Source organism: Myotis lucifugus, unplaced genomic scaffold, assembly GCF_000147115.1.
Source record: "Myotis lucifugus unplaced genomic scaffold, Myoluc2.0 scaffold_8, whole genome shotgun sequence".
In the NCBI taxonomy this organism is placed as follows: Eukaryota; Metazoa; Chordata; class Mammalia; order Chiroptera; family Vespertilionidae; genus Myotis; species Myotis lucifugus.
This window is the reverse complement of record NW_005871056.1, coordinates 5,258,822-5,271,748: the sequence shown is the minus strand read 5'-3', so window position 1 is coordinate 5,271,748 and position 12,927 is coordinate 5,258,822. Positions and strand designations below refer to the sequence as shown.

General features: G+C 36.4%; 1 protein-coding gene across 2 annotated transcripts in view; it reads left to right on the top strand.

Moving 5' to 3' along the window:
- ACAD11 (acyl-CoA dehydrogenase family member 11) overlaps window positions 1–12,927 on the top strand; it is a 66,149-nt gene that overhangs the window by 26,264 nt on the left and 26,958 nt on the right. For both annotated transcript variants that reach the window (XM_014450818.2, XM_006083703.3), the window contains 5 exons: window positions 291–417; window positions 5,431–5,508; window positions 6,190–6,328; window positions 10,804–10,911; window positions 12,828–12,926. In XM_014450818.2, the coding sequence (XP_014306304.1) occupies window positions 291–417; window positions 5,431–5,508; window positions 6,190–6,328; window positions 10,804–10,911; window positions 12,828–12,926 (551 nt within the window). The remainder of the gene's footprint in view (window positions 1–290; window positions 418–5,430; window positions 5,509–6,189; window positions 6,329–10,803; window positions 10,912–12,827; window position 12,927) is intronic.

The window sequence follows — 12,927 nt, the reverse complement described above, 5'->3', positions numbered from 1 at the left end:
AGGGCACATATCTAGGTTTTAGGTTCAACCCCTGGTCCAGACTCATACAGGAGGCAACCAATCAATGTTTCACTGTTTCTCTCTCTCTCTCAAAAATCAATAAAAACATATCCTCTAGTGAGGATTAGGTATATATATATACATGTATATGTATATGTATATGTATATGTATATGTATATGTATATATAAACTACTTCTGAGTGCTACTTCTGGGAACTATGGAAGACTTCACATTATACTCAGAAATGTAATAATTTGGGATATCTTTGTAACTTTTTTTTTTACAAAGAACCTTCAGAACTACACTATCCCAGATTGATACCACCCGAAAGTTGTTTGTACAGACCAGGAGAGGCCAGGAAATTCTTACTAGAGTGAAGCATTTCATGGAACGGTACATCCTTCCAGCTGAAAAGGTAAGTATTGTGTGAACAGAATGTATCTGTGCTCAAGGACTATGGAAGTACTTCTGTTATCTCTGCTACAAGTACCATGATATGTTATCTTTGCAGTCAGTCCTTAATTAGATACTCCTCCTAGCCTTAGCACTGACCTGCTACAGACCTGATCCTGAAAAATGCCAAGCTTCTAAAATATGCCAAGGGCATGCTACAGATCAATCTGTGGAATAAAAAATACGCTAAAAGAAATTAACTTTTTTTGTAAAGTTGACATTCTTAGTACATTAGAGTAAAACACTACCTTGGGACCTTAGGAACCTTTGCCCAAGGCAGTGACTTAGAACTTTTATTTTTTTAAGTGAACCCCTTTGAGAACTAAGAACTGTAGAGGGAATGAGATAGGCATATCCAGAAAAATTTGCATATCATTTCAAGCTTTCACAAACACTATCACATGCTACTACTTTAAGGTGTTAAATTTCAGGTGTTAAATTTCAGTCAGTTCACTGAAGGTGAAGAAGTGACATGATACGTTCATTCATTCAGTTAATAACTAATTATCAGGAATCTAATAATGGGTTAGGCACCTAGAGAGCCATTGAAAGTAAAAGAGAGAACAAGACAGGGCTTATCCTTTAGCATAAAAGAAAGAGATTAAATAAGAGATGATAAATGCTATGAAGAAAAGAGAAAAGTTATTATGAAAATATGTAAGACAGATGGGGTGGGGTATGTGTGTGGGTAGAACAATGCTATAGAAATTGTAAGGATTTGATTCTAGCCCACTTCTGCCACAAGTTAGGGATCTTGGGCACATAACAGTCTTAGAGTTCAAGTTCTTCATTTACAATGTGAATAGGTATGACTAGATGTACAGTAAATTCCCATTTTAATCTTCTGTGATTCCAAGAGGTCTAGAGCCAGACTAGCAAAATCATATAGGAAACTGAAAAAGGCCAAAATTCTTTCAACAAAAATTTCAGTCAATATGTGTTTATAGGGCAGTTAGTGTTACTGCTTGAATTGTATGAATAATTATATTTTTAGTGAAGATCTGGCATGAGTTAACCTTGCTCACAGAATGGGATACAGTGTTTTAAAGAAAATACTACTTAAATATGAGGAAATTCTAAAATAGTCAACTCTTATATGTGTTTAGTGATCAGGCATCAGGCATGTTTTCTTTCTTCTTTCACCCCTAAACTCTTTTTCATACTTTAAGAACTAAAGGAAGCTTCTTTGTAACAAGGTATTTTAATTCTGCCTCTTACCGTACTACAAATAGACTTTGCAAATCTCTAAATGGATAGACTTTAGAACAGGAAGTGTTAAATAACACAAGTTTTTAAATAATTATCAACACTGGCATAATTTCTCAGAACTGTAGTATCATAAAGAGGTAGTCAAAAATGAGGAATTTGTAAAGGTACTACATAATATATTTCTTATCAAACACAATAGCATTGGCTATTTCTATAGCAATATGAGGGATGGAAATAATAAACAACCCTAAACAGGAAATTTAACCGACTTCCTGACAGAAATAGCAAGAGCTATTCATTCTGGTGCCTTTGAAAGAGCCATCCTGTGTCTTCTTGACGTTTTCACTAAATATAGCAGTACTCTAGACCAGTGATTTTCAACCTTTTCCACCTCGTGGCACACATAAACTAATAAATAATATTCTGCATGTACAAAAAATATATTTCTTGCCTATATGACAAAAAAATAGGTATAATTTTTATTCATTCACACCAGATGGCTGTTGTTGTATTGGCTGTTGTCATTTCTTTTTCTTTTTTTTTAAATATGGGACACTTCATGAATTAGCATGTCATCCTTGTGCAGGTGTTGTCATTTCTTTATTTAACAATCTAAGGCAGTGGTTCTCAACCTTCCTAATGCCATGACCCTTTAATACAGTTCCTCATGTTGTGGTGACCCCCAATTTCATTGTTACAAATTGAACATAATTAAAGCATAGTGATCACAAAACAACATGTAATTATATATGTGTTTTCCAGTGGTCTTAGGAGACCCCTGTGAAAGGGTCGTTCGACCCCCAAAGGGGTCGCGACCCACAGGTTGAGAACCGCTGATAAGGGAAAAGAGATCAGTGCCCCTAACTAAATAGTCAGGTATTGCATGTTTTAAAAATTCTTGCAGCACACCAGTTGAAAATCATTGTTCTAGATTAACCATGTTTCAATTAAAGGAACATTGTAGTGTATTACTTATATGATTATAAATTGGTGGGAAATTTTTAGAAAATAATTTTGTAATATTGACTTTTGACAATGTTCATAGCCATTAATCCAGGGAAGTAATTCTACTAGCCCAAGTGTAGAAAAGAAAATAGGTACAGAAATGCTGTGATAGAAAAATATTAAAGAATGACATTATAGTCCAAGATTTTAGTTCATCTTGATTCTTTTAGTTGCACAAACTAGAGATTACTGTTACTGCTTTATGTGTCTATTACTCATGTAATTATCACTTCATTTACTATTTATTCCTTCTTGCAACTCAGATGTTTCTTCTAGGATGAAGTTCCTTTAATGAGAATCTTCTAATAAGCTTTTATCTTTCTTTTTCCTATTTTTTCTTTTTTCCCCAGGAGAGGGAAGTACTATATTATATTCATCTCTTCTATCTCTCTATCTATACCTCTATGTCTCTATCTCTCTGTTTCTTTCTTTCTAATGCCTTTATTTTGCCCTACTTCTTGAAAGATCATTTTATTGGATATAGAATTCTAGATTGTCAGTTATTTCTCTCAGAAATTGATGATGATATCCCACTGATATCTATCCTCATTTTTTGCTCTGGGAAGTCAGCTCTCAGTCTTAATTGTTTAATTATCTGTAATCGTCTTCCTTTAAGAGCCTTTCTTTAACTTTGATGTTCTGCAGCTTAATGGTGCTCTGGCTTCATTGTGCTTTTTCAATTTGAGGATTGGTATCTTATCAGTTCTGAAAACTTCTTAGATATGATTTTTTCCAACATTCCATCTCTCCTCATTCTCTTCATCTAGTACTACAATTAGATTTATGTGAGACTTCTGTGTTCATCATATCCCTTAACCACTCATATTTTCCTTCTACTGAATTTCTATGCTTCATTCAAGAAAAGAGGAATTTTCACAGGTCCCTCTTTTTTAAAAAAAATATATTTTATTGATTCTTTACAGAGAGGAAGGGAGAAGGATAGAGAGTTAGAAACATCGATGAGAGAGAAACATCGATCAGCTGCCTCCTGCACACTCCCCACTGGGTATGTGCCTGCAACCAAGGTACATGCCCTTGACCAGAATCGAACCTGGGACCCCTGAGTCCGCAGGCTGACGCTCTATCCACTGAGCCAAACTGGTTAGGGCATCAGGTCCCTCTTTTGATTTGTCTTTTCAGCTGTATCTAATCTTACTTTCTAGCAATCCATAGAGCAGTGGCTTTCAAAATGTGGATTGTCACAATTGCCTGGAAAAGTAGTAAAGAGTATAGAAACTCCAGGCTCATTGAAGTAAGATAGACCTATGCCCTTGTATTTTTACCAAGTTCCCCAAGTGATTCTGAAACCCACCAAAGTTTGAGAACCACTGCCATGAGTTTCCAAGTTTAAGGAATACGGTTTAGCTTTTCCTCAAAATGCATTCAGTTCTTTTTCAAATCTGACCTTTTTGATCATCTTTTGTCATATTTTTAATTCTTTCCTTTATTCTTAAAATCTATTAGACACAAATATTTTATATCCTATATCAGATCATTCTTCTACCTATAGTCTTTGGGGAGTGTTTCTGTTTGGTTGAACTATTGTTTTTGCTAATTCTTGCTAATGGTGGCTTATTTCCTTGAGTGTTTAGTAATTTTTCATTTTAAACTCACGTTCTTTGAAATGGAATTTTATCTGCTGGGATTATTTAAGGCTTTGTTTAAAGCATTCCTCCAGAGAGGATTTGCTTTCGATTCTGCCAGCTCCTTGCAAGCACAGTCTCCAGGAACACTGTAGACTTCATTTCAGCTTGAGATTTTAGGGCCCCACAGGTCTCTGAATTCAGATCCCAAACTTGGGTGAAGACAGGCTTCAGGCTAGAAATGTTTCTATTTTTCTATTCCATCTTATATCTGGCTTATTCCCCGTGGTTTACGTCTGAGGGGTGGGTGTGTTTTTTTCCACTAAGGTTTTGCCCATTAGGTACCCCTGCTTTGGTGAAGGGAAGAGATCGCCCTCTTTCCCTTTTTGGGGCATTTGGCTTTTTCTCCTGACCACTGCCTCTATGGCTCATTAAAGACTAAGGTCCAGCCCTAGGCACTTTTGCTCAGTGGATAGGGTCAGCCCACAGACTGAAGGGTGTTGGGTTGGATCCTGGTCAAGAGCATGTACCTCTGTTGCAGGCTCGATCCCCAGCCCTGGTCCAGACACAACCAGTCAATGTGTCTCTCTCACATTGATGTTTCTCTCTCTCGGTCTCTCCCCCTCCCTTTCTCTTGTGCTAAAAATCAATGGAAAAATATCCTCGGTTGAGGATTAACAAAAATAAACTAGTAAGGCCCAGACTAATGTGAATCAGCCTACATCCCCCAGACAAACTTGGCTCTAGTGCTCACTCAAAGAGTCAGGCTTTATTCCTGGCCTCTGAACTGTTTTCTTAATTTCCTTCCAGCACAGCTGTGCATTACTAAATGTATTTTTTAAATTACTTTAAATATTTTACCTGATATTTTCAGTTGTACTACCCTGGGAGGGGTTTCTGTGACCATTTAGTGTGCCATATTGCTGAATGAAACATTCACACTTTAGTGTAACTTCTTGGGAGTCTATTATCTACTATTGAGGAAGCATAATTTGTGAGCAGCAAGGCTCTAGAATATTTTATGCTTCTGTGTCTGGTTTTAGAAAGAAATATTGATTTAACTGCAGCTGAAAAAGCTGCTTCACCTAAATATGTTTTCATTGGATAGTAACAGTTTGTGGCATTTTTTACTTTGTATTAACTTTAGCTAATTAACTTTTTATTTTCGTTACTTTAAGGAGGTAATTGAGTTTTATGTTCAAAAGGAAAATTCAGTAGACAAGTGGAAAAAACCTCCAGTGATTGATAAACTCAAGGTAAGAAAAATAAGAAAGCCTTTAACATTGGAAAATTTACATGGAGATGTTTTTTAAGACCTTAGTTTGTTGTTGCTGTTGCTGTTATATATGTAGAGGATAATTATATCAATAACGTTTTTAAAAGGAAGTTAAACATAGAATCTGTAATATACAAATTAGGTTGCATAGTGTTGTATATATGGTATATGGTGAAGACGTAGATATTCAAAGAAAAAATACCATCAACACTACTCACTGCCACCTGTCACTAAATTAAGACTGAAGTCCAGGCAGTGTATTTATCTTACATGGATTTAATTTCATCTTTTCAAATCCTAAGAGCAACACATGTTAAAAATCACAGTGCAAAAAGAAAATAGTTACTTGGCATAATTATATTCAAGCATGGGAGCTTTTATAGTAGCTATGATTCAATAAGAAGGACTCAAACAAATTTAAATTTTCAGCCAAATCCAAGGAAGCTTGGAAGAAAAGTCATTTCTTTAACAGTTTAGTGATTCATGATGAATTAGTAACTACTTGATTTTGCACACTAGGATACAATGAAATAACTTCATACATGTTTTTAAATTTCAAAAAGCATAAATACTAATATATATATATATTTTTTTTTTAAAAAACACCTATTTTTGGTCATGGCAAATTATGATCACTCTGGCATATCCATCTCCTCAACAGGAAATGGCCAAAGCAGAGGGCCTCTGGAATTTGTTCCTGCCAGCTGTCAGTGGCCTCAGCCAGGTTGACTATGCCCTGATTGCTGAAGAAACTGGAAAATGCTTTTTCGCTCCAGATGTCTTTAACTGCCAAGCACCAGGTTACTTCATTATTTAAAAACAGACTTTCGCAGATATTTTGAGCAGTGTTTATAATTTCTCTATTTTATGACAAGGAAGTTTTTCCTACAAGAAGTCATTGATTTATAAATTTATCCAGAATTTTACTTTTAGTTATTTTGATTTAAATATTTAAAAATGAATCTGATGTTCTCAATGGATTACTCTTTTGTTAAACATCATGACATTAAGAGTATTAGTGAATAGAATCTGCTACCAAAGGGATTGGACTGCAGTTTCCTTACTGGGTATTGGATATTTCTATGGCTCTTGGAATGAATAGAGTTCCACATCTTTTGGTTAGCCTCACTATCTTTCCATTTATTCACAAACTACTTATTATATACTATGTGCCAAGTCCTGTTTTAGATCTTGAATATATCACGGAATAAAATAAAGATTCCTGCCCTCATGGAGCTGATATTCTAATGGAGGGATGCAAAAATAAGTAATATATAGTAAATAAATAAGTTATGTAGTAAGTTTGAAGATAAAAAGTGCTTTAGGGGGGAAATCTCTGTAGGGTAATAGGGGAGCTTTGGAATGCTGAGAGACAAGGAATATGGATTACAATTTAAAATAGAAAGGTTGGGCTAGGCCAGTGGTCAGCAAACTCATTAGTCAACAGAGCCAAATATCAACAGTACAACGATTGAAATTTCTTTTGAGAGCCAAATTTTTTAAACTTAAACTAGATAGGTAAGTACATTGTTATTAACTTAATTAGGGTACTCCTAAGGCTTAGGAAGAGCCACACTCAAGGGGCCAAAGAGCCGCATGTGGTTTGCGAACTGCAGTTTGCCGACCACAGGGGTAGGCCTTATGTAGAAAATGACATTTGATAAAGACTTGTAAGAAGGTGAGAGAGTTAGCCATGCTGATGTCTTGGGGAAGAGTTTTCTTAGAGGGAACAGAATATGCACAGGCCCTAAAGCAGTAGTGTAATTGGTATGTTCCAGGAGTAGCCAAGGAGGCCAGTATGGCTGGGAAAAGAATAATAGAAGATATCAGAGAGGAAAGGGCCTTATTTACATGTTGGGCCTGATAGAGCAGGTAAGGGTTTATAACAGTGAAATGAGAAGCCATTGGGGATTTTAATAGAGCAGTGACAAGATGTAACTTAGGTTTTAAAAGGATCACTTTGGCTGCTATGTTGAGAATTAACAAAAGGAGGGAAGGAGAGAAGCAGAGAGTCTGTTGAAATAATCCTACTGAGAGATGATTTGTTCTAGGGTACTAGCAGTGGAAGGGGTAAGGAGTGGAAAGATTCTAAATATAATTAGAAGGCAGAGCCAAGAGGATTTCCTGATTGGATATGGGGTATAAATGGTGGGAGTCAAGAATGCTGCTAAGGACTTTGGCATGAAAATTGAAAGGCTGAGGGAAGGAGGCCAACTTTTCTTTTAAAAGATAATATGGAATGTAATCTGTAGAAGATGTTTTCAAACCTTGGTTTGCAGAACCACATAAGGAACTTAAAGAAAAAAAATCTAGATCAGCGGTTCTCAACCTGTGGATCGTGACCCCTTTGGCGGTCGAACAACCCTTTCACAGGGATCGCCTAAGACCATCCTGCATTACAGATATTTACATGACGATTCATAACAGTAGCAACATTACAATTATGAAGTAGCAACGAAAATAATTTTATGGTTGGGTCACAACATGAGGAACTGTATTTAAAGGGCAGAAGGTTGAGAACCACTGATCTAGATTCATAGGCTTCATCCCTGGAGATTGTGGTTCTGTAGGTTTAGGGTCGACCCTCGGAATGCCTTTTCTATTTTTTTAAACAAGTTATTCTCATGCCACCAGTCAAGAACTAGCATTTGATTTATAGTAGGAGGAGGATGGTATGATAGCCTATAGTGTTCCTACACAAGTTAGGCCTTGGTATTGCCTTTTGTGCTTTTGTATGGCTCTTGTGCTAAAGCTCTCCCAAAAAGAGTTCATGAAGGGTGTACCTGCCAAAAGAGGCATATTGAATGTCTGAGAGAAAACAGTGTGGTGTTTTAGCAAAGTGTTTCCTCCCTGTTTTTTGACTCTCATTTCTTTGAAATAATTGAGATAGTTCGTAGACTTCTGTTGAAGGTTCTCCTTCTTCAAAACCCTGATTTATCAAATTATTGTTATACATTTTAGTCTAATAATAAAGCTATTGTTAAAGTAAAGAAATCTATTCACAAAGTTTCTAAAGATTAATCTCATTTGTATGAAGCTATTACATCATGCTACATAGGTGGCTTAATTTTGTGGAAAGAGAACTGGTAGTCTTGTTTAAAACCTTTTTTACTGTTACTCAATAGTAAGAAATATATTTTATATCATGACCCAATGTGTAGCATATGTAGTTGTATGTGTCTTCATTGATGAATGGATAGGGTGGGTAGGGGGGAGAGGGAGAGAGATACTGATATATTATTGAAAAAAGCTTCATGAAACAACTACATGCAATGCACTCAGATATTTTCCTCTAAGTCTAATCTAATGTATTCTGTTTTGATTTAGTTTAGTATTTATACACTGCTGGCCATATTCCACTAAAATGACTTCAAAACATTGGGTCATAATGTGAAAAATGATGCTATAGAAGACATCCTTTGCAGATGCAGCTCTGCCACTATTTCTCCATTTGACCGGTGAACTTAATTTTCACTAGGTGGTCATGGACTTTTTTTAGTATTAAAATTTCATGAGTCTATCAGTTGTACTGTCTAAAGGATATCACCAAACTGCTGACGTTTTTAGTTGGCCAGGGAAATACATTTTCTTTGATCCAAGTATGCTCAACAACTCTCCTCAGCAAACAAGATGTGTCAAATCATAAGTAGAAAACCAGACATTTTCTCTTTGCAGTGGAGATATATCTTCAGGAAGGGGTTGGGCATTGTGTTTTGGAGCATTTCCAAAGCAGATAAAAAGGGTATGTAATTGATGCCAGTTAAATACTTTGGGAGGTTTCTTAGGTGTAAAAGATTAATTTGTACTCAAGCTACCCGAATTATTTCCCAAGTAGTTATAAAAGCTTATGAGAAACATATGTTATCTTCCAATTTGTCCTTTTTGTTTTGTTTTTTGCCCTTCAATAAGTCATACAATATTGTATATTTGAATGTTGAAACTAGCAATTTTAATTATAAAGTTATTATTGGATAACTTGGGGGGCATTGGGCTGACTTGGGGGAGGGATTTGTAGAAGTAATTTTTGTAGGCTCTTTTCCCAACCCATAAATGATAGCTTCGTTTTGCCAACTTCTTGGAATGAACGGTAATTTTTGGAGAGTTTATATCCAATATTTACCTCATTTGAACTATAACAAGAAACATTGAATTGGAAATAAGCAAAGAAAACACTGAGCTACATTAATTCCAACTCAGAACTCATTTTTTCCCTCAGTCAAATAGAATTTTCAGTTTGTTAATCTAAAAATCTTTCATTTTTAATATAACTTTGGCTTTGTTAAAAGTGTCTAAACAGAGGAAAAACATATTTTGAGAGACTTATCTTATAGACTTAACTCAATTTCATAGGGATTTTAATGACTGTCCTTAAAGTCATTGTAAGAGGTGATGTTGAAAAATCTTTAAAATCTTATAAGAAATGAGTATTCAAAGGAAAGGTTTTAGAAATAATTTTTAGAAATTTGATAGGAGTGAAAATCAAAGAAAGGCATCTAGAGCATTTTGCTTGATGGCAAATGTGAAGTTTTGTTTTACACCCGAGAATGATACTAAATAGTGTTATCATGTACTGAACAGTTCCCTCGGAGGGTTGGAGAGTGTCTTTGAGGTTATCTACTATCATTTTCTCCCCAGAGCAGGGATTCTGTGGGTAGCATTTTTGAGATATGACCTCATACTTTTCTAGATGGTATGGGGTGCACAAAAGTAAGAGCAATGTCAGCAGTAAAGAAACAATAATTACTATGAGATCAGAAGGAGATATTTCTGACTGGGGAAGCAGAGATTCTTCACAATGCAGGTTGCTCAGAAGCAGAATTTACTTAGGAACGATGGGTAGAATTTCACTTGAGAGAAGGCCTGGCAGGAACAAACAGGGTGTGTTGGAGGTACTAGTGTCTCTTGTTTGCCAGGAGTGTTGCAATCACTTTTGGCAGAGCATATTTGCAAGATACGTACCAGGCAAAGGTTAAGCCAGCAAATTGTTTTCCGCCGTCCTAATTGAGTTAGACCTCATGAGAGCCAGGCTTCGCGGAGATGAGTGGACAAGTGTCTGTGATCCAGAACAAGTTGAATAAATATGTACTGAATACCAAGTGCTTGTAACTACTTATGGCACATCTTCATTGAGGATTACATTCACTATTGTGCTTCAAAATGCTGTTAGTAAACATTTGCTTTAAAAGTATGCATGTCTGCATTATCCACATAAAGTTTGGACTTCATATTAGTAAATTTTAAAATGAGAAACCAATGCTTTTCTTGTTCCGTATAGACACAGGGAACATGGAGCTGCTCCACCTGTATGGAGATGAAAAACAGAAGCAGCAGTGGCTTGAGCCTCTTCTCCAAGGGAGCATTGCCTCCTGCTTCTGTATGACAGGTAAAGCAGATCACTGTTCTCTGTGCAATCATTCCCCCCGGGGTTATGGATGAGCTGAAGAATGTGGGATGTGGCTCTGTGTTTCAGGTAAATTTTCCCGTGGTCAGATATGTGAATATACAGGGTTGGTTTTTTTGTTTGTTTTTTAAAATATATTTTATTGATTTTTTACAGAGAAGAAGGGAGAGGGATAGAGAGCCAGAAACATCGATGAGAGAGATTGATCAGCTGCCTCCTGCACGCCCCCCAGTGGGGATGTGCCCGCAACCAAGATACATGCCCTTGACCGGAATCGAACCTGGGACCCCTGAGTCCGCGGGCGGACGCTCTGTCCACTGAGCCAAACCGGTTCTGCTGAATATACAGTTTTAAATTTGGAAATTTAGAAATGTGCAGAATAAAATTACCCTCCCCTTAGGTAGGACACCAGATGATGTTTTCTGGTAGCCTATAGGCAGAAACAGCAGAGAAAACCTAGTTTCATAATCTTTTGACTTGCATTTCTAAAATTACCATTTATAGATATTTAAGATCTTTTTTGCCCTTGTGTATGGAATATTCCTCTTTGTGATAATTTTATATTGACACTTACAAAATACGTTACTCTGCGTAAACCTGGAAAAATAGAACTTTCACCAATGCTGGTCAGATAGCTCAATTTATAATCATGTGGGGGAAATATAGCTAGAAGCATGTTAATAAAAATAGTTTGGTATCATTTGTACATAGGAAACAGTAATTAAGAACTCCTAAAGGGACAAAAACATTATTTCACAATTGAGTTTAGAATTAAACTAAACTTCATCTGGTCATAATTTTGGCCAGATATTTTTGTCTTTTATGACATTGCATATACTTATAATAGCAACACCGATCTCCATTTAAATCAGTAAGAGGCATTTATTGAATACCTGCAGTATGATGCGTTAGCTGCAAAGCACTAATTTGAGGTTACAAAATAAGTAGAATAAATATGCACTGAATGCCAAGTGCTTGTAACTACTAAAGGAACTGAGTCTCTAATTTTAGAAACAGAACATGTGAAATATCTGAAGGACCCATTTAAAAGAGCATGTATTACCAAGTGCAGATTACTGTGAGAGCTGGCCTGTAAATTCTGAAATGCCATGCAGTAAAGCAGCCTTGTAAGAGTTTCATGGAAAACTTTCTGCAAACATTATGTGTTGAGCAGTCTTTATAGAATGCAAAATAAATAAGTCAGTGAAAGCATTCCTGATGTCAGCAATGTCAGCAGTAAAGAAACAATAATTACTATAAGATCAGAAGGAGATATTTTTGGCTGGGGAAGCAGAGATTCTTCACAATGCAGGTGGCTCAGAAGCAGAATTTACTTAGGAATGTGGGTAGAATTTCACTTGGAGAAGGCCTGGCAGGAACAAACAGGGTGTGTTTGAGGTACTAGTGTCTCTTGTTTGCCAGGAGTGGTGCAATCATTTCTGGCAGAGCATATTTGCAAGATATGTACCAGGCAAAGGTGGAATTTGCAAGGCACAGTTAGAAATTGTTTAAGATAGTAAACTGCATGGTAAGGAAATCTGGCTTGCAAATATTTAGTACGGACTTCCGTTGTGGGAAGAACAATGCTTTTAATCTACTTTTGATGACTGGAAACAGAATTGAGTTTTACCTCAAATCATTTATCAATGAGGAAGCCAAGAACACAATTCAGATTGCAAATCCCCACTGTCCTAAATACTTCATTCATTCATTCTCCAACGCACATGTACTGAATACCTGCTCTTTGTAGGTTATGGGAGAACCAGGGTGGGGGATAGGAAGATGAAAAAGATAAAGATGCTCTCTGTCCTCAGAGAGTTCACTTTTCCTTATCTAACTCCTTTTGGTAAACTTACGGTATCTGCCTTCCTGTAAATTTAGCCTTTACTTATTTACAGAGCCAGATGTAGCATCCAGTGATGCCACAAATATTGAATGCAGCATCCAGCGAGATGGAGACAGCTATGTAGTCAATGGCAAGAAATGGTGGAGCAGTGG